At 45.4% G+C, this 22,633-nt stretch overlaps 1 protein-coding gene across 5 annotated transcripts in view; it reads right to left on the bottom strand.

Moving 5' to 3' along the window:
* The window catches only part of Rgk3 (Rad, Gem/Kir family member 3), a 402,462-nt gene that overhangs the window by 119,910 nt on the left and 259,919 nt on the right, over positions 1-22,633 (bottom strand). For all 5 annotated transcript variants that reach the window (XM_070102971.1, XM_070102972.1, XM_070102973.1 and 2 more), the window contains one exon: positions 97-232. In XM_070102971.1, coding sequence (XP_069959072.1) covers positions 97-232 — 136 coding nt within the window. The remainder of the gene's footprint in view (positions 1-96; positions 233-22,633) is intronic.

Raw genomic sequence — 22,633 nt, 5'->3', positions numbered from 1 at the left:
AGCGGGGCTAGGAGCTGTGACTAGACCCCTGCAACTACAAATAGATGAGCACACAACACACAGGGGACCACACCGGATAACTCGCAAAACACTCACTGGGGTTGCAGTCATAAGCGTTGATACACTCTGAGGTGCGAAATTGGTGAATAAGGGCAGTCTTGCCCACACCCGTCGCACCCAAGATGGCCATACGGAAGCTGCTAGTCTCCTCTGCTGACTCAGGTGTTGCTAGCTGTCAGGGAGAGATGAGAGACAGTGAGAGATAGTGGCTGTGTTGATTATCAGAAGAGATAGAGAGGGAGACAATGAGATGGAGGCTGTGTTGGTTAGAAGAGATATAGAGATGGAGAGACAGAGTAAGAAGGATGGATGGGGATGTTGATGTGCAAAGGAGAAAGAAGAGAGATTAGGGGAGATGGAGACTGTTTATGTTCCTGGGATGGAGGGAGAGACGGAGGCAGGGAGAAACAGAGCGTGAGATTGAACCTGTACAGTATTGATGAGAGAGAGAGAGGAGGGAGGGAGACAGCAGAATGAGAAATGTTAAACACAGAATATAAACTATTATAATAACAGTTTATATACCAACATTAGTACTCTAAATGTATATGAACATTTGTATTAACCCACACAAGTTTACATGGGTTGAACTCCATGCCACTAAACTTTACATCGGCTGACTTACTCTTAAAGTTACTTTGCAATCAAAAAATCAGTCTTATATTTACGGTAGAATCAACAGTCTTAAATTATCTCTAAATCAATAAAAAAAATATAGTTTCCTAGATTTTTTCAGATTTATTCCAATTTTTGAGATACATAAAATCATTTTATTGAATTTTGACGATTCTTGGTGATTTTTTTTTTTATTAATAATACTGAATTTTGTTTTAATTCTTAATAAACTGCATTGTAAGTTTCCAGATGATCAGACTTGTGCTACACTTGGGTATCTTTACTGTGGAAACGTTTCGCCCAGCCACTGTGTGCTGAAACGTTGCACAAGTCTCATAAGAACATAAAGAAGGAACTCTGCAGCAGGCCTACTTGTCCATGTGAGGCAGGTCCAAGTCTCCCACCGGCTTAAGCCAGTGACTTAACGTAGTCAGGTCAGGTCACATTCACTTAAGGAAGGAGCACGGCATCTGACCTAGTAGCACAAGCTAGTCAGGTCCAACTCACACCCACCCACACCCACTCATGCATTTATCTAACCTGTTTTTAAAATTACACAACGTTTTAACCTTTATAACTATGCTCGGGAGTTTGTTCCACTCCTCTACAACTCTATTGCCAAACCAGTGTTTTCCTGTATCCTTCCTGAATCTGAATTTTTCCAACTTAAAACCATTGCTGCGAGTCCTGTCTTAGCTAGATATTTTTAGCACGCTATTTACATCCCCTTTGTTCATTCCTGTCTTCAATTTATACTGCTCGATCATATCCCCCCTAATTCTACGCCTTTCGAGAGAGTGCAGATTCAGGGCCCTTAGTCTATCCTCATAGGGAAGATTTCTGATACATGGGATCATCTTTGTCATCCTCCTCTGTACCTTTTCCAGAGCTTTTATATCCATTCTGTAATACGGTGACCAGAACTGAGCAGCATAGTCTAAATGAGGCCTAACCAAGGATATATAGAGTTGAAGATTGAGACACTTATGCAGCATATGGGAATCTTTATTCAGGAAACGTTTCGCCACACAGTGGCTTCATCAGTCCAATACAAAGAGGAAGGCGTAAGGAGAGGAGGAGAATGAGGTAATCAGTCCCTCAACCTGGAGTCGATGTGTTCAGTCCATCAATCTTGTAGAATATACAGCATAGGGCCGTAGACGTGGCTTATATACTGTAGTGAGGTGAGGTGAAGCAGGCGGAGGCGGGGTCATAGTGGTACCATCCACTATGTGGATGGTACCACAATCTTCAACTTGTCGGTTTTTCAAACCATTCATCACAACTGTCAGACACTGCAGCATCATGGGATCTTGTTACAAAGAATTCTTCAACACTTGTTCAACCTTTGGACGAAGACCTACTTCGACTAGTGGATGGTACCACTATGACCCCGCCTCCGCCTGCTTCACCTCACCTCACTACAGTATATAAGCCACGTCTACGGCCCTATGCTGTACATTCTACAAGATTGATGGACTGAACACATCGACTCCAGGTTGAGGGACTGATTACCTCATTCTCCTCCTCTCCTTACGCCTTCCTCTTTGTATTGGACTGATGAAGCCACTGTGTGGCGAAACGTTTCCTGAATAAAGATTCCCATATGCTGCATAAGTGTCTCAATCTTCAACTTGTCGGTTTTTCAAACCATTCATCACGATATATAGAGTTGAAGAGCAACCTGAGGACTTCTATTATTTATACTTCTAGATATGAAGCCAAGAATTCTGTTAGCTTTATTGCGGACACTAATGCACTGTTGTCTTGGTTTTAGATTACTGCTAACCAGAACTCCTAAATCCTTTTCGCAACCGGTAGTATTAAGATCTACATTATTTAGTTTATATGTGGCATGGTTATTTAACTGTCCAACATTTAGAACTTTGCATTTGTCAATATTAAACTGCATCTACCACTTCTCCGACCATTGCGTCAGTCTATTCACGTCTTCCTGGAGTGCTCTAATGTTTCCAGACGGGGGAAAAAAAAGCCTTCTGTCTTAAATTTCCCCCAAAAATGCATTCTGTCTTTAAGAATGCATTGCTTTGTATTTTCAGAAAATGCATTATCTCTTCAATTAAAAAAATGCCTATAGCGTCTCGAAATTTTTGTGAACTCCATCGCTGCCAGTCACTACACTCGTCCATATTACTATCACCACCACCACTATTAACACCACCACTATTAACACCACCACTATCAACACCACCACTATCAACACCACCACTATCAACACCACCACTATCAACAATCACCACCACCATTATTAACACCACCACTATTAACACCACTATTAACACCACCACTATTAACACCACCACTATTAACACCACCACTATTAACACCACCACTATTAACACCACCACTATTAACACCACCACTATCAACACCACCACTATCAACACCACCACTATTAACACCACCACTATCAACACCACCACTATCAACACCACCACTATCAACACCACCACTATTAACACTATTAATCAACACCACCACTATTCACCACACCACTATTAACACCACCACTATTAACACCACCACTATCAACACCACCACCACCATTATTAACACCACCACTATTAACACCACCACTATTAACACCACCACTATTAATACCACCACTATCAACACCACCACTATCACCACCACCACTATCACCACCACAAACACCACCAATATCACCAACATCACAACAATCATTAACATAACCACCACTATCACCACCGACACCTGCACCACCATCACCGACATCACCACCACAACAACTACTACCACCACCACAACAACCATCACCACCACCACAACAACAATCATCGCCACCACCACCACAACAACCATCATCACCACAACAACAACCATTACCACCATCACAACAGCAACAACCACCGCTACCACCACCACAACAACAATCATCACCAACATTACCAGCTCCCAAAGTGTCATCAACGCCCAAATTAACTTCGTCCCATAACATGGATTTTTGACAGCCATCATTACCTTCAACACGCCTGGCTCAGGGCTCGGGGCTCAGGGCTCGGGACTCAGGGTTCGGGGCTCAGGGTTCGGGGCTCAGGGTTCGGGGCTCGGGGCTCAGGGTTCGGGGCTCGGGGCTCAGGGCTCGTGGCTCAGGGCTCGGGGCTCAGGGTTCGGGACTCGAGGCTCGGGGCTCAGGGCTCAGGGTTCAGGGCTCGGGGTTCAGAGCTCACGGTTCAGGGCTCGGGGGCTCGGGGTTCAGGGCTCACTGCTTGGGGTTCAGAGCTCGGGGCTTAGGGTTCAAGGGTCAGGGTTCCGGGATCAGGGTTCAGGGTCATCACGAATCTAAAAGAAACAAACACAAATGTTCAGCTTACAAACGAACAAGGAAAATACTGATACAGTGTGTATGTTTATACACACCTATAATGTTCCAGTACACAGTGTGAATGTTGACACACCTTGTATATTGGTATATACAGTGTCTACGTATACATTAATGACTATGCAATAAGATCACAGTAAACAGGTGATATCACAATATGCATAACCAGCCACTGTGAAAAATGGTGGATTTCCAAGCGCTTTCGTGATTTATCAGAACAAGGACCTGTCCTTGATAATGTGAGAAATCACGAAAGTGCTTGGAAGTCACCTAATTTTTCACAGTGGCTGTTTTGCATTAACGTGTTTGTATTACCAGTTTATTTGGTGATGCTGCAGCAGTGTACAATTATGAACGTCTTCGGAGAGCGTCTTTATTTGCAAAGTCGTGGTGGGTACACAGGCTTGTGTGTTTGTGCCCATGGCCCGGGAGGGCCATGCCCACGAGGGAGAGAGGAGTAAGGGCCTGTTGTCTGAGTCCAGGCCGCTGAGTGAGGGAGGCAGGAACCCGGCCGCTTCCTCCTCTCCCACCCACAACACAAGGAGAGACACTGGACGCAGAAATCACCACAAAACACACCTCTGCCTTGCTGAAATAGCTGTGCTGAGCTGAACAACAACAGCAGAACATACAAGTGACGCTGAACACGTGACTTGAGAAACAGCGTGGGACGCTGTAGCGTGGGGTCACTGGGACGCCACTTACAATTCTCAAAGAAATTCGGCAAATTTCGGCTAGATCTGCTTGTACCTGTGTCTGGATGCTGAAACGTGCAGACACAACACCAGGATAACTCGTTGAGAGACGGATGTTTCTTGTGTAGGGTGATGAAGTGAAGATGACTTCATCCCTCTTCCTTCCTCTCTCCGGGCAAACACACTTGCTGCGACCACAGCTGCCACCAATGTTTAATGGTTAATTGGTAATTCTTGCAGAGCGGGTTTCAATGATAAGCGTCTTCGGAGGCTTCTTTATTTGCAAAGTCGTGGTGGGTACACAGGCTTGTGTGTTTGTGCCCATGGCCCGGGAGGGCCATGCCCGTGAGGAAGAGAGGAGTGGACACTTCTTGACTGAGTGAAATGTATCGCCAGAGTGAGAGAGAGAGTGGGACCAGCGTCCCATTGACCTGGGCAGGCCTAGAGAGGGCAGCACGTGAGTGCAGCGGAATATGAAACTAGTAGACGGAAATGGCTGTCTACATTTGTATATATTAAGAGCATGTATATGTTAGAGGAATATGTAAACAAGGTTTACGTTGTTCACTCCTGAAGGACTTTGGTCCAGCAGATGTAGATGACTGTACAAGGAATTTATATGATTCCTGGTGAAATATCTAAATTACCAGGGTTAGTGAGTCGTGTGAATGTGAGAGGGATTGTTGCAGCGAGAAGAATGTTATCAAGTGGCAGGATTGTACCATGGAACATTGTGATTGTACCATCAGAACTAATAACCCCAGTGGTTGTACCATCAGAACTAATAACCCCAGTGGTTGTACCATCAGAACTAATAACCCCAGTGATTGTACCATCAGAACTAATAACCCCAGTGGTTGTACCATCAGAACTAATAACCCCAGTGGTTGTACCATCAGAACTAATAACCCCAGTGATTGTACCATCAGAACTTATAACCCCAGTGATTGTACCATCACAACTTATAACCCCAGTGATTGTACCATCAGAACTAATAACCCCAGTGATTGTACCATCAGAACTTATAACCCCAGTGATTGTACCATCAGAACTAATAACCCCAGTGGTTGTACCATCAGAACTTATAACCCCAGTGATTGTACCATCAGAACTAATAACCCCAGTGATTGTACCATCAGAACTAATAACCCCAGTGATTGTACCATCAGAACTGATAACCCCAGTGATTGTACCATCAGAACTTATAACCCCAGTGGTTGTACCATCAGAACTAATAACCCCAGTGATTGTACCATCAGAACTAATAACCCCAGTGGTTGTACCATCAGAACTAATAATCCCAGTGGTTGTACCATCAGAACTAATAACCCCAGTGGTTGCACCATCAGAACTAATAACCCCAGTGATTGTACCATCAGAACTAATAACCCCAGTGGTTGTACCATCAGAACTTATAACCCCAGTGATTGTACCATCAGAACTTATAACCCCAGTGATTGTACCATCAGAACTTATAACCCCAGTGATTGTACCATCAGAACTTATAACCCCAGTGATTGTACCATCAGAACTTATAACCCCAGTGGTTGTACCATCAGAACTTATAACCCCAGTGATTGTACCATCAGAACTTGTAACCCCAGTGATTGTACCATCAGAACTTATAACCCCAGTGATTGTACCATCAGAACTAATAACCTCAGTGATTGTACCATCAGAACTAATAACCCCAGTGGTTGTACCATCAGAACTAATAACCCCAGTGGTTGTACCATCAGAACTTATAACCCCAGTGGTTGTACCATCAGAACTTATAACCCCAGTGATTGTACTATCAGAACTAATAACCCCAGTGATTGTACCATCAGAACTAATAACCCCAGTGATTGTACCATCAGAACTAATAACCCCAGTGATTGTACCATCAGAACTAATAACCCCAGTGATTGTACCATCAGAACTAATAACCCCAGTGGTTGTACCATCAGAACTTTTAACCCCAGTGATTGTACCATCAGAACTAATAACCCCAGTGATTGTACCATCAGAACTTATAACCCCAGTGATTGTACCATCAGAACTTATAACCCCAGTGATTGTACCATCAGAACTAATAACCTCAGTGATTGTACCATCAGAACTAATAACCTCAGTGATTGTACCATCAGAATTTATAACCCCATTGGTTTTGCCATCAGAACTAATAACCCCAGTGGTTGTACCATCAGAACTAATAACCCCAGTGATTGTACCATCAGAACTAATAACCTCAGTGATTGTACCATCAGAACTTATAACCCCAGTGATTGCATTATCAGAACTAATAACCCCAGTGATTGTACCATCAGAACTTATAACCCCATTGGTTGTGCCATCAGAACTAATAACCCCCAGTGGTTGTACCATCAGAACTAATAACCCCCAGTGGTTGTACCATCAGAACTAATAACCCCAGTGGTTGTACCATCAGCAACAGTTCAGCTCAGGCCATAAAACAGCTTGGTCAGCAACAACGATTTAAACCAAGTTTTAATCTCCGAGTTTTTTTCTTAATAGTCTCCTTTGCAGTGATATATATTAGAGGCAGCCATAACACAGACCTACGAAGGAAGGTGGTCTTGAACCGACAGTACCACTGACGGGGTTCGAACCCTGCCCGTGGTATTGTTAGTTTGCAATCATGTCATTACGATTTCGTGAGTCTTGAACTGACTCGTAATATCGAAATCCCTTCTATCTGTGAAGGAGTCTTTTGTAAAAAGTGTTTGATTCTCTTTATACAGCGAAATACTCAGTCTGGCCAAGCCTGAGCCTAGTCAATGTAATCTATCCTAACTTATTCTAACCTAACCTAACTCAGTCTGACCTAGCCTGAGCCTAGTCAGTGTAATCTATCCAAACTTATTCTAACCTCACCTAACTCAGTCTGACCTAGTCTGAGCCTACTCAGTGTAATCTATCCTAACTTAGTCCACCTTAGCCTAAACCTAGCTCATTCTAACCAAGCCTAAACTTGGGTGAGTCTAACCTAGCCTAAATCAATCTAACCTAGTCTAACTCAGTTTAACCTACCCTAAACCTAATTCAGTTTAGCCTAAGCCTGTCTAACCTAACCTAGCCTAAACATAACTCAATTTAACCTAGCCTAAACCGCGTCGGTCTGGAGTTATACGAGTCTAACCGCGAGTTCAAGCCCCGTCCGTGGTATGGTTTTTTTTTTTTAGGTGAATCTAACCTTGCCTAAATCAATCTAACCTAACCTAATCTAATGTAACGTAACCTAACGTTGCCTTACCTAACCTAACCTAATGTAACCTAACCTAACCTAACATAACCTAACGTAGCATTACCTAACCTAACCTAACAGAGCCTTACCTAACCTAACCTAACATAGCCTTACCTAACCTAACCTAACATAGCCTTACCTAACATAACCTAACATAGCCTTACCTAACCTAACCTAACATAGCCTTACCTAACCTAACCTAACGTAGCCTTACCTAACCTAACCTAACGTAGCCTTACCTAACCTAACCTAACATAGCCTTACCTAACCTAACCTAACATAGCCCTGGCGTGCATATGGAATATAATTTCTTGGGAATGGAAGAGACCTCCTTTGGCACTGAACGACCTGCCATCACATGTTCACCCGAGTCACTGGCAGTGACCACCGAGTCACTGGCAGTGACCACCGAGTCACTGGCAGTGACCACCTAACGTCGTTGCTCTTGATTCACGGCATCTTAGAGCTATTTCTCTTCTTCCTTGGATCAAGCCTAATGCTTCAATGTCTCCTGGAGTTGCAGGGCCTTACGGGTTTAGCACTTCCCTATGAATATGATATATTACAATGAATTATGATAAATTACATTATTATTATTATTATTATTATTATTGTGTGAAACGAACATGTCAGTCATGCTGGCATTGCGCTCCCTCTCCTCTCCTCTCTTTCTTTCTCTCTCAAAAGCATCAGTCAACAGTATTATCACAGAGAAGGTACCAACATATATATATATATATATATATATATATATATATATATATATATATATATATATATATATATATATATAAAACACACACACACACACACACACAGTGAGACTTCGAATATTTTGAGTCATTCTGCAGTTCTCGGAACACACCACAACGCCTGGGACAGTATTGAGGCCTGGGACAGTAATGAACCCTGTGACAGTATTGAGGCCTGGGACAGTATTGAGGCCTGGGACAGTATTGAGGCCTGGGACAGTACTGAACCCTGGGTCAGTATTGAGGCCTGGGACAGTATTGAACCCTTGCACAGCATCGAGCCCTGTGACGACAGTATTGAGGCCTGGGACAGTATTGAACCCTGGGACAGTATTGAACCCTGGGACAGTATTGAACCCTGGGACAGTATTGAACCCTGGGACAGTATTGAACCCTGGGACAGTATTGAACCCTGGGACAGTATTGAACCCTGGGACAGTATTGAACCCTGGGACAGTATTGAGCCCTGGGACAGTATTGAACCCTGGGACAGTATTAAACCCTGGGACAGTATTGAACCCTGGGACAGTATTGAGCCCTGGGACAGTATTGAGCCCTGGGAAAGTATTAAGTCCCAAGACAGTATTGAGCTCTCAGTATTGAGCTGTGTGGAGATATAAAGCTCAGATGGGTTTTAAAATTCTCTGGTATTAGATATCAAGGCGGATTTAAACCCCTGGAGGCAAGAAAGACGGGAAGGAGGAAGATGAGGAGTGAGAGGAGGAGGAAACGACGAAGGGATGATGAAAGGAAAGGAATAAGGCGAGGAATGAAGACTGAGGAAGGGAAGATGGAGAAAAGGAAGGGAATAAAGAGGAAAGAAGGTTGAGAAAAATCAAGAAAGGTGAATGTAAGAATAAGGAAGGAAGGGAGCAGGAGGAACTGAAGGAAGAGAGGAGGAGGAGGAAGAGGAAGGGGGAAGAGGAGAAGGAGGAGGAGATGCCAGTTAGGTTGAGAGTGGCACTTGTAATGACTACCTCCAGAGTGCCTCTGAAGCTCTGGTCTTAGGCACTATCTGCAGCCTCCCTGAATAGTGGGAGAGAGGGAGTAGGGATTAAGGAAGGGAAGTGCTTGGATAATAGGAGGGAGGAAGGGAAGATAAGGGAATAATGGCCTAAGAGGAAGGGAGTAAGGAAGAGGAGGATAGGAATGAAAAAAATAAGTAAAGAGGGAAGGGGAAAGGATCTAGAAAGAGAGAAGTATAGAGAAAATATGAGAGTACCAGGAGGGTTAGGGAAGGATAGAGAGAGAATGAAATAAAAGTGGAGAAGGGAACGCCCTCCAGCGGTGGCTAGAACCACCACAAATATAAGTGACCTTGTACAGTGGCAATGTTTACCAATATACCTCACTAACTTCTCTCACTGCTTTAATATATATATATATATATATATATATATATATATATATATATATATATATATATATATATATATATATATATATATGACTCTTACTGCTCCAGCACCAAACCCTAGTGCAGCACTGGCTCACAAACAGTCAAGCTGGGATAGCCCAATTGCTGAAAAGGTGCTTGCCAACATGCTCAGGGCTGCAACATCAGATAGGGAGATTGCCCGTCTCCAGGCTGTGAGTGCACCTCACTCCGGGGACTTCCTCCAAACAGTTCCCATATCGGCAATGGGAACGCGACTCGACCCTAAGACCCTCCGTATTGCAGTGGTTCTGCGCCTTGCTGCCCCAATTCACACAGAATATATGTGTATTTGCGGCGAAGTGCAAGCAGACCAATACGGTCTACATGGTCTTAACTGTTCCAAAACCAAGGGCTGGCATGCAAGACACAATGAGGTCAACGACATCATTAAGAGAACCCTTGCTACAGCTGAATGCCCTGCCGAGAGGGAGCCACGATCACTTGCAGCAAACAATACCCACAACCCAGCAAACTGCCCCGACGGGATCACCATCTATCCTTGGAAGAATGGCAAGCTCTTAGCATGGGACTATACCTGTGTGTCCACACTGGCCGACACCTATATCCATCACAGTGTTGGGCGACAGGGAGGAGCTGCTGACCACAGGGAGGAGTACAAGATCAGCAAGTACAGGGACATTAGCCAACAGTATCAATTTGTCCCAGTGGGATCAGAGACCTTGGGATCATGGGGAAAAAATGCCACACGTTTCCTTAAAGAATTGGGTTCCAGACTCATCGACACCACCAGGGACCCAAGGGCAGCCACTTTCATGTTCCAGCGCCTCAGCGTCGCCATCCAGAGGGGAAATACTTGCTGCATACTTGGCTCACGTCCAGCCTCGGAGGAGCTGGAGGAAATTCATGATCTTTAATACATTGTTCCATTGTATTCATGTTTATGTTTTTCTGTAAATGTATTCTGTTTATTAATAAATGTTCACTATATATATATATATATATATATATATATATATATATATATATATATATATTTCTCCCTCTCGGTTATTACCAAGTATTTCCACAAGAATATGTCAGTCAATACCTGACTGTTTTCCTTCGCTCTAATTTAGTACAATTACCTTTAAAATAATTCTCTGGGAAGGATGGCGAGACTGCTGAGGATATCAGGATATGTAATGCGGTCTTTTAGGATTGAAAAGTCCAGGGATTCAGTTACCTCAAGAATTCGCAGCCAAATATTCAGAAGTTTAAAGAATTTCAAGGAATGGCAGGGTTGAGAGAATGGCAGGGTTGGGAGAATGGTAGGGTTGAGAGAATGGCAGGGTTGAGAGAATGGCAGGGTTGGGAGAATGGCAGGCTTGAGAGAATGGCAGGGTTGAGAGAATGGCAGGGTTGAGAGAATGGCAGGGTTGAGAGAATGGCAGGGTTGAGAGAATGGCAGGGTTGAGAGAATGGCAGGGTTGGGAGAATGGCAGGGTTGAGAGAATGGCAGGGTTGAGAGAATGGCAGGGTTGAGAGAATGGAAGGGTTGAGAGAATGGCAGGGTTGAGAGAATGGCAGGGTTGAGAGAATGGCAGGGTTGGGAGAATGGCAGGGTTGAGAGAATGGCAGGGTTGAGAGAATGGCAAGGGTTGAGAGAATGGCAGGGTTGAGAGAATGGCAGGGTTGAGAGAATGGCAGGGTTGAGAGAATGGAAGGGTTGAGAGAATGGCAGGGTTGAGAGAATGGCAGGGTTGAGAGAATGGCAGGGTTGAGAGAATGGCAGGGTTGAGAGAATGGCAGGGTTGAGAGAATGGCAGGGTTGAGAGAATGGAAGGGTTGAGAGAATGGCAGGGTTGAGAGAATGGCAGGGTTGAGAGAATGGCAGGGTTGAGAGAATGGCAGGGTTGGGAGAATGGCAGGGTTGAGAGAATGGCAGGGTTGAGAGAATGGCAGGGTTGAGAAAAATGGAAGGGTAGAGAGAATGGCAGGGTTGAGAGAATGGCAGGGTTGAGAGAATGGCAGGGTTGGGAGAATGGCAGGGTTGGGAGAATGGCAGGGTTGGGAGAATGGCAGGGTTGAGAGAATGGCAGGGTTGAGAGAATGGCAGGGTTGAGAGAATGGCAGGGTTGAGAGAATGGCAGGGTTGAGAGAATGGCAGGGTTGGGAGAATGGCAGGGTTGGGAGAATGGCAGGGTTGAGAGAATGGCAGGGTTGAGAGAATGGCAGGGTTGAGAGAATGGCAGGGTTGAAAGAATGGCAGGGTTGGGAGAATGGCAGGGTTGAGAGAATGGCAGGGTTGAGAGAATGGCAGGGTTGAGAGAATGGCAGGGTTGAGAGAATGGCAGGGTTGAGAGAATGGCAGGGTTGAAAGGAATAATACAATAATTCATTTTCCTCGGTTCCTTTCTTACTTCCATCCTTCACAACCTCGTCTTCCCATGCTTCCTCTTCCCTGTTTTAGTCTCTTTTTTTCCTCTTCCCCTCCTCCTCCTCCTCCTCCTCTGCATCTTCAGTTTCCTACATTTGTTGTCCTCTAATCTTTAGCCTCTAATTATATTTCCTCTTTCTCTTCCCTTCTCTTCATCTTATTCACCGTCTCCTATCCATCTCGTCTTCTCCCTCTTCCTCTACCTCTCATTCTGTTCCTCCTCTTCCCACCTACACTCTTTCGCTCATCTTCTTTTCATCTTCCGTGAGAGAGGAATCACTTGTACCACTTGACGTCAGCAGCCTAAAAGAAACAAGAAAAGTAAGGAGGGGGGAGGAGGAGGATGCTGAGAAAAAGGGAGAATTGTCTCTCTTCGACTAAGAGAAGCAGTTCTCCCTCCCACAGCCTCACTGCTGGCTCTGCAGCCTCGTCTCCGTTTTTACTGCTTGTTGGGGAACGCATTAGTGTGTTTATGTTGATTCTCTCTCTCTCTCTCTCTCTTTCTCTTTCTCTTTCTCTTTCTCTTTCTCTTTCTCTTTCTCTCTCTCTCTCTCTCTCTCTCTCTCTCTCTCTCTCTCTCTTTCAAATGATATAAAATACCGACAAAATTGCTGATTATGATACATGTGTAACAGTTGGGTATGTTCATTGTTGATATGTTTCGCCTACACAGTAGACTTCTTCAGTCACATACAGAGACAGCAGGTGCAGTACTGAAACGAAGGTGATGCAATCAGTCCATCAGCCTTGTAGAAACAGTATTTGAGGTGGTCAGTCCCTCAGCCTGGAGAAGAGTTCAGCTATATAGTCAGGAACGACATAAAACTGAAGCTAGGTTAGGTAAGGTTCGTCAGGTAACAGTACGAGCGTTACCTGATGTGGGTCTTAGTTATATGACGACCCACAGCTGGAGCTTGACGCTGAAACATGAGAATGGAGTCTTAAATACTGTCGAAGGTGAGATGGAAGATCTGGAAGACCTCTCCACGTCGTGATAATAGCTCCTCATGTTTTGGAAGGGGGTTGAATTCTCATGTGTAGGCCATAATGACCTGTCGAATTCTGTGATGCGCGTAAGTCCCGTCCAGTCTCGCCAACGTTAATTAAACTCGAAATAATTAAATTAAGTTCAAAGCCACATTGTGAGGTCGATCTTATTGGTACTGATGGCTGCCAAGTTGAACTATCACATATATACAGTTTTAATTAGGTACACACCTAGTGTGTTTGATGTTAGGATGATGTTCTTTGAGAGAATACTATCGGCAAGTTTGGATAACAGAACACGGTTTTGGGTTTTTATGTGACACAAACTCGTGATAACCAAGAGATTTATTGAGGACGTTTCGGTAAGAATTAGATTTATTAATTATCAGTTCTCAACAGTTCCTCCATAGAATAGAATGTCATATAACATATACAACAAGATCACAGTAAACAGGTGATATTACAATATGCAAAACAACCACTGAAAAAATTAGTGAACTTTCAAGGGCTTTCGTGATTTCTCACATTATCAAGGAAAAGTGACATTGTTTTGATAATGTGAAAAATCGCGATAACGCTGGGAAGTTCACTTTTTTCACAGTGGTTGTTTTGTGTGTGTGTGTGTGTGTGTGTGTGTGTGTGTGTGTGTGTGTGTGTGTGTGTGTGTGTGTGTGTGTGTGTGTGTGTCTGTCTGTGTGTGTGTGTGTGTGTGTGTGTATGTGTTATATTTATAAACACACACACCACAACACACACACCACAACACACACACACACACCACAACACACACACACACACACACACACACACACCACAACACACACACACACACACACACACACACACCACAACACACACACACACACACACACACACACACACACACACACACACACACACACACACACACACACACACACTTCGATTGTTAGGTGATCGTTATTACACTGAGCTACGAAGTGCCAAATTGAAGTGAAACCTCCTTGGCACTAGGGATTGGCACTGCCATCGTCCTTGGATCATTTCTCATATTTCACGCCAAAACATTGCATATCCTCAACTAAGTTTCGCCCTTCATAAAAACAAGGATTATACGCACTTTCTGACAATCACAACGTACGTATAATATTCTCTACTGCAAAATCCTGCACCAAAGTGGAACATATGTTGGCCCACAGCTGAAGCTTTTGGTCATCTGACCGAGTCCTTCCACTGGCTTACTCCGTCTCTCCCGCTATCATTAATAAAAAAATGCGAAAACTTAGTAAAAATAAAATGTATTTTGGAATTAAATAAAATTCTTCTAAATTTTACGTAAAAAAAATTTGTAAATTCTCTAATAGGAATTTAATATTTTAAATTCTTTCGTAACTTCTTGTGTCAGGAGGAATTTCTTGTTTCCTGATAAATATTTTAAAAATTCCTTCATAATATTTTAATCTTAAGTATTAAAGGTGTGGAGGGGTAAGCCAGTGGAAGGCCTCGGTCAGATGACCAAAAGCTCCAGTGGCGGGTTATCATATGATAATGTAGCCTGGTGGCTAAAGCTCCCGCTTCACACACGGAGGGCCCGGGTTCGATTCCCGGCGGGTGGAAACATTTCGACACGTTTCCTTACACCTGTTGTCCTGTTCACCTAGCAGCAAATAGGTACCTGGGTGTTAGTCGACTGGTGTGGGTCGCATCCTGGGGGACAAGATTAAGGACCCCAATGGAAATAAGTTAGACAGTCCTCGATGACGCACTGACTTTCTTGGGTTATCCTGGGTGGCTAACCCTCCGGGGTTAAAAATCCGAACGAAATCCTATCCTAAATCCTAACACATTGGCTGTTTCCCACCAAGTCAGGGTGACCCGAGAAAAGAAGAAACACTGATCGTCTTTCACTTCATCACTGTCTAGGCAGAGGCTTGTACGATACAATTAAAAAAACCTGCAGCATAACCCCCCAGGTTGAGAGTGCAGGCACCGCACGTCCCACCGCCAGGACTCCACTCCGGCTAACCGGAGTGTTAATTTTTTGAGACCTGGTAATGGAGCGGGCTGCGGGGATGTCGACCCCTGGAACGTCCTCCAGGAAGGTCGGTTGGAATCCCCTTAGAAACTGCGTGATGTTTTTTCTTCCTCTAATTTTAGATTTAATTTTGTTCTTATTTAGCTCTGAAATTGCTTACCCAATCGGCTTCAGATTTTCAGCACTTGTATACGGTAAAGAGGACAAAATTTTATGAATAATTGGAATGATCTCCTGTCCTTTGACCAAAGTTAGATACAATTTCACTTTTGTTTATTCAACGTATGACGTAAAACTGGCATATACTTTCCACACATCCAGTATTTTAGGCAATGTGCTTCTGAATTCATTTACAATTAACATAAAATTTAAAAATCTTGCTTTAAAACCCCAAAATCTTTGAAAATCCAAATGGTCAGCCACTGTTTACCTGCACATACAATTAGTGTGTGTGTACTCACCTAGTTGTGGTTGCAGGGGTCGAATCATAGCCCCGCCTCTTCACTGGCTGCTACTGGATCACTCGATCACACTTCCTGCACCATGAGCTTTATCATACCTCTGAAGCTATGAATGGATCCTGCCTCCACTATATCGCTTCCCAAACTATTCCACTTCCTGACCTCTCTGTGACTGAAGAAATACTTCCTAACATCCCTGTGATTCATCTGTGTCTTCAACTTCCAACTGTGTCTCCTTGTTGCTGTGTCCCATCTCTGGAACATTCTGTCTCTGTCCACCTTGTCAATTCCTCTCAGTATGTTATGTTATCATGTCTCCCCTAGTGTGTGTGTGTGTGTGTGTGTGTGTGTGTGTGTGTGTGTGTGTGTGTGTGTTTGTGTGTTTTATATTAAAGAGGAAATCAGACACTGAAATTTGATTGACTTTTTATCTCATGTTTACAAATATCAGTTTATATCTTTCCTCTCTAACATATTGGCAGCTGCTAAGTCACCAGCATTAGCAGGATAAAAAAACGGAAGAACCTGGAAAATTACATCAGATTCGAATTCGTGTGTCTTCAAAAGCGTGACACAGAACTTGGACAGTGCTTGACGTGTTTGAAGACTGTGAGCGGTGATGGGAGGCCATCTGAAGATATCCCATCCCGAATCTGTGGACAAACCCATGGCGTTTTTTGAGGCGAAATATGAGTCCATGAAGTGAGCTACTGTAAGATCGACGGTTGTGGAGCATTTCCCCAACACATTTCAAATATTGTTGAAGTATCCAACGAGATTTCTCTTGATATCGAAGGACAAAGAGAGAAATTCAGTCGGAGCGAGACATAAAGCCTCAGTCGGAGCGAGACATAAAGCCTCAGTCGGAGCGAGACATAAAGTCTCCCTTCGACTGAATTTCTCTTTAGTCTAATGGCTGCGACAGATCTCGTCCTGGGAAAGGATAGTGTGAACAAGAACTCGCGCATATCCCTCTCTCGAACGACACTGTCAAGGGAAGGATCGATGACACGTCTCAAGGCATAAAAGATCAAGTCATCAACCAGATACGGACCTCTCCTATTTTTTCAATACAACGTGATGAAACGACTACCGTCGCTCAGTGTTCTCAGCTGCTGATGTACACTGGTTTCGAGTTAGGCGACATCGTGAAGGAGAAAATGTTGTTATTCCCTGGGAACTTCTACGACAACAGATGTCCTTAGTGATATCGAACTTGCTTGAGGAATATAGAATTTTTGTAGGAGTTGCTGGTAGGGGGTTGTACAGACGGAGCTCCGGTTTCATGAATACAAGAGGCTTTAGCATCCAAGGCTTTGCCTGTTGAAATGAGATATGTTCTGAGACTGGTCAGCAAGGCCGTAAACGTCGGCAAAACTGGAGTCTTAATCAATCGCCTCTTCACACAACTGTGTAAGTCCATGGACTCTGACCAACAAGCTTTGTTTTTCCACAAAAAATGGGTGATGGCTTATGAGAGGGAAACATGTTCGTGCGGGTTTACGAACTGCGAGAGGTGGGAGTATTTCCAGAGTTGCAGCAGGGGGCAGAGCTCCATGAAGAGTTCCAGTCCGAAGAATTTCTGTCTCTAGCTTACCTTGTGGACATTTTCGTGAGCATTTAGAAGGGCTGAATATCAACAAGAAACAATAATAGCAGTACATCAGCAGTATTGCCCAGTACGATGCCATTCGAGCCTCGATGGTCAAAATCGACCTCTAGAAAAGCCGAATAGAGGATGAACATACAGCCTGTTTCGCAAACTTTGACTCTGCTGTCTTGATCAGCTCGATTCCAGGTTAAAAGAAAATGTCATTGCTCATATAACTGAGCTTAAATCGGAATTCCTCCGCTGCTTTTCTGATTTGGTTACGACAAGAACGAGGAGTGGGGATTCATTAGGATCATATTCAGATGTGAGGTATATGATGTTCCGATGGAGGTGCGGGAAGATTTCTTTGAGATGAAGTTCAACTCCTCAGTTGAGAATGACTTCAAAACTCCGGCTCTGGAGATATTATGGGTCAAACACCTCCATGTTCTCTGGTCTCACCTCACTCTCTATGGATTCTGAAGATATTGTTATGAGACTGCATTTTCTGCTCTGGTTCCTGTCGAGGCTTAATACAAGAAACAGCGCAAGTCTGCAAGGAGACCTGTGCTGCGCGCTCTCCCTGGCACGAATTCACGTATTCTGAATCTTTTAGCTCTGAAGCAGTGTCAGAAATCTCACCAAATATGTTTTAATTGTAAATTTTGTGTATTTACGGTTTGCTTCTTAAAAACACATTATTAACTAAAAATAATAGTTAAGAATGAAAACGAATTCTTAATATTCTTTTTGAAATTCTTCATTTAGAATTTTTTTGAAGAATGAAGGGGGTGTGGAGTGAGAACTGAGATATGGGACCGGGACCTAAAATAAGCCAGGTCCTCGTTAGCTATTCGTTAGGTCTTCACTGGGTCCTCGTCAGTCAAACAATGATAATTCATATCCTGTCAGTGTGCTGGTACTTCAGCCTCAAGATTGACAACGTGAAGGACTTTCTCTTATAGGGAAAGGAGGAGGAGGAGGAGGAGGAGGTGGAGGTGGAGGTGGAGGTGGAGGTTTTTGTGTTGGTAGGGGTGGGTGGGGGTAGCTATGGGGGGGTTTGGTGTTGGGAAGTTAGTGGGGGGGGGCATGAGAGAGAAAGAAAAAGAGTAGGAAGTATTGAAGGAGTTGACAAGACGGGCCTAAGAGTCCTACATTAGCCGGGACAGAACGAGCCACTCCTGCAGTTACATACACACACACACACACACACACACACACACACACACACACACTGTTCGGTATTATTGGAGATAAATGGCATAAAATACGGACACGGTGCAAATAAACTCAAATGCCGTATTATGCGATCTTTCATTAACTACGTTGAGCGAAACGTAGCCAATAAAGGATCACGATATTATGCATTTAGCTATTATTAGTAACACACATTCATGGGGAAGCGGTAATCTCGTAAGGACCAAACAGCACCAGAAAATGGAAATCAATCTTAATGTGCAAAATACTAATAATCTGTATACAGTATACTAACCAAATCTTCTTCTAATATAACACAACCCGTACAATAAGAACTTTATCAGACTTATAACACATTACCTAAGTCCACGAGACAATGCTGATACGCTCGTGTTATTAAGATTTGTGTAAAAGGGTGTTAGATTTTAATTATATATAAATTAATATCACTATAGACCTTCGAATCTTTTGATATCTTTGAAGCACTGGTCTAAGGCAGTCTGGACGAGGTTCTCCACGCCTCGTGTGTGTTGCTGTCTGGATGAGGTTCTCCACGCCTCGTGTGTGTTGCTGTCTGGATGAGGTTCTCCACGCCTCGTGTGTGTGTTGTCTGGATGAGGTTCTCCACGCCTCGTGTGTGTTGTCTGGATGAGGTTCTCCACGCCTCGTGTGTGTTGCTGTCTGGATGAGGTTCTCCACGCCTCGTGTGTGTTGTTGTCTGGATGAGGTTCTCCACGCCTCGTGTGTGTGTTGTCTGGATGAGGTTCTCCACGCCTCGTGTGTGTGTTGTCTGGATGAGGTTCTCCACGCCTCGTGTGTGTTGTTGTCTGGATGAGGTTCTCCACGCCTCGTGTGTGTTGTTGTCTGGATGAGGTTCTCCACGCCTCGTGTGTGTGTTGTCTGGATGAGGTTCTCCACGCCTCGTGTGTGTGTTGTCTGGACGAGGTTCTCCACGCCTCGTGTGTGTGTTGTCTGGATGAGGTTCTCCACGCCTCGTGTGTGTTGTTGTCTGGATGAGGTTCTCCACGCCTCGTGTGTGTTGCTGTCTGGATGAGGTTCTCCACGCCTCGTGTGTGTTGTCTGGACGAGGTTCTCCACGCCTCGTGTGTGTTGCTGTCTGGATGAGGTTCTCCACGCCTCGTGTGTGTGTTGTCTGGATGAGGTTCTCCACGCCTCGTGTGTGTGTTGTCTGGATGAGGTTCTCCACGCCTCGTGTGTGTTGTCTGGATGAGGTTCTCCACGCCTCGTGTGTGTTGTCTGGACGAGGTTCTCCACGCCTCGTGTGTGTTGTTGTCTGGACGAGGTTCTCCACGCCTCGTGTGTGTTGTTGTCTGGATGAGGTTCTCCACGCCTCGTGTGTGTTGTTGTCTGGATGAGGTTCTCCACGCCTCGTGTGTGTTGTCTGGATGAGGTTCTCCACGCCTCGTGTGTGTTGTCTGGACGAGGTTCTCCACGCCTCGTGTGTGTTGTTGTCTGGACGAGGTTCTCCACGCCTCGTGTGTGTTGTTGTCTGGATGAGGTTCTCCACGCCTCGTGTGTGTTGTTGTCTGGATGAGGTTCTCCACGCCTCGTGTGTGTTGTCTGGATGAGGTTCTCCACGCCTCGTGTGTGTTGTCTGGACGAGGTTCTCCACGCCTCGTGTGTGTTGTTGTCTGGATGAGGTTCTCCACGCCTCGTGTGTGTTGTCTGGATGAGGTTCTCCACGCCTCGTGTGTGTTGTTGTCTGGATGAGGTTCTCCACGCCTCGTGTGTGTTGTCTGGATGAGGTTCTCCACGCCTCGTGTGTGTTGTTGTCTGGATGAGGTTCTCCACGCCTCGTGTGTGTTGTTGTCTGGATGAGGTTCTCCACGCCTCGTGTGTGTTGTTGTTTGGATGAGGTTATCCACGCCTCGTGTGTGTTGTTGTCTGGATGAGGTTCTCCACGCCTCGTGTGTGTTGTTGTCTGGATGAGGTTCTCCACGCCTCGTGTGTGTTGTTGTCTGGATGAGGTTCTCCACGCCTCGTGTGTGTTGTTGTCTGGATGAGGTTCTCCACGCCTCGTGTGTGTTGTTGTTTGGATGAGGTTATCCACGCCTCGTGTGTGTTGTCTAGATGAGGTTCTCCACGCCTCGTGTGTGTTGTCTGGATGAGGTTCTCCACGCCTCGTGTGTGTTGTTGTCTGGATGAGGTTCTCCACGCCTCATGTGTGTCTGGATGAGGTTCTCCACGCCTCATGTGTCTGGATGAGGTTCTCCACGCCTCATGTTTGTCTGGATGAGGTTCTCCACGCCTCATGTGTGTCTGGATGAGGTTCTCCACGCCTCATGTTTGTTGTCTGGATGAGGTTCTCCACGCCTCATGTTTGTCTGTATGAGGTTCTCCACGCCTCATGTTTGTTGTCTGGATGAGGTTCTCCACGCCTCATGTGTGTCTGGATGAGGTTCTCCACGCCTCATGTGTGTCTGGATGAGGTTCTCCACGCCTCATGTGTCTGGATGAGGTTCTCCACGCCTCATGTGTGTCTGGATGAGGTTCTCCACGCCTCATGTGTCTGGATGAGGTTCTCCACGCCTCATGTGTCTGGATGAGGTTCTCCACGCCTCATGTGTCTGGATGAGGTTCTCCACGCCTCATGTGTGTCTGGATGAGGTTCTCCACGCCTCATGTGTGTCTGGATGAGGTTCTCCACGCCTCATGTGTCTGGATGAGGTTCTCCACGCCTCATGTGTCTGGATGAGGTTCTCCACGCCTCATGTGTGTCTGGATGAGGTTCTCCACGCCTCATGTGTGTCTGGATGAGGTTCTCCACGCCTCATGTGTGTCTGGATGAGGTTCTCCACGCCTCATGTGTGTCTGGATGAGGTTCTCCACGCCTCATGTGTGTCTGGATGAGGTTCTCCACGCCTCATGTGTGTCTGGATGAGGTTCTCCACGCCTCATGTGTGTCTGGATGAGGTTCTCCACGCCTCATGTGTGTCTGGGTGAGGTTCTCCACGCCTCATGTGTGTCTGGGTGAGGTTCTCCACGCCTCATGTGTGTCTGGGTGAGGTTCTCCACGCCTCATGTGTGTCTGGATGAGGTTCTCCACGCCTCATGTGTGTCTGGATGAGGTTCTCCACGCCTCATGTGTGTCTGGATGAGGTTCTCCACGCCTCATGTGTGTCTGGATGAGGTTCTCCACGCCTCATGTGTGTCTGGATGAGGTTCTCCACGCCTCATGTGTGTCTGGATGAGGTTCTCCACGCCTCATGTGTCTGGATGAGGTTCTCCACGCCTCATGTGTCTGGATGAGGTTCTCCACGCCTCACGTGTGTCTGGATGAGGTTCTCCACGCCTCACGTGTGTCTGGATGAGGTTCTCCACTCCTCATGTGTGTCTGGATGAGGTTCTCCACGCCTCATGTGTCTGGATGAGGTTCTCCACCCCTCATGTGTCTGGATGAGGTTCTCCACGCCTCACGTGTCTGGATGAGGTTCTCCACGCCTCACGTGTGTCTGGATGAGGTTCTCCACGCCTCATGTGTGTCTGGATGAGGTTCTCCACGCCTCATGTGTCTGGATGAGGTTCTCCACGCCTCATGTGTCTGGATGAGGTTCTCCACGCCTCACGTGTGTCTGGATGAGGTTCTCCACGCCTCATGTGTGTCTGGATGAGGTTCTCCACGCCTCATGTGTCTGGATGAGGTTCTCCACGCCTCACGTGTGTCTGGATGAGGTTCTCCACGCCTCACGTGTGTCTGGATGAGGTTCTCCACGCCTCATGTGTGTCGATGAGGTTCTCCACGCCTCATGTGTCTGGATGAGGTTCTCCACGCCTCATGTGTCTGGATGAGGTTCTCCACGCCTCATGTGTCTGG

This window comes from Cherax quadricarinatus, chromosome 84 (genome assembly GCF_038502225.1).
Source record: "Cherax quadricarinatus isolate ZL_2023a chromosome 84, ASM3850222v1, whole genome shotgun sequence".
Taxonomy (NCBI): Eukaryota; Metazoa; Arthropoda; class Malacostraca; order Decapoda; family Parastacidae; genus Cherax; species Cherax quadricarinatus.
This window is presented reverse-complemented; position numbering and strand designations above follow the sequence as displayed.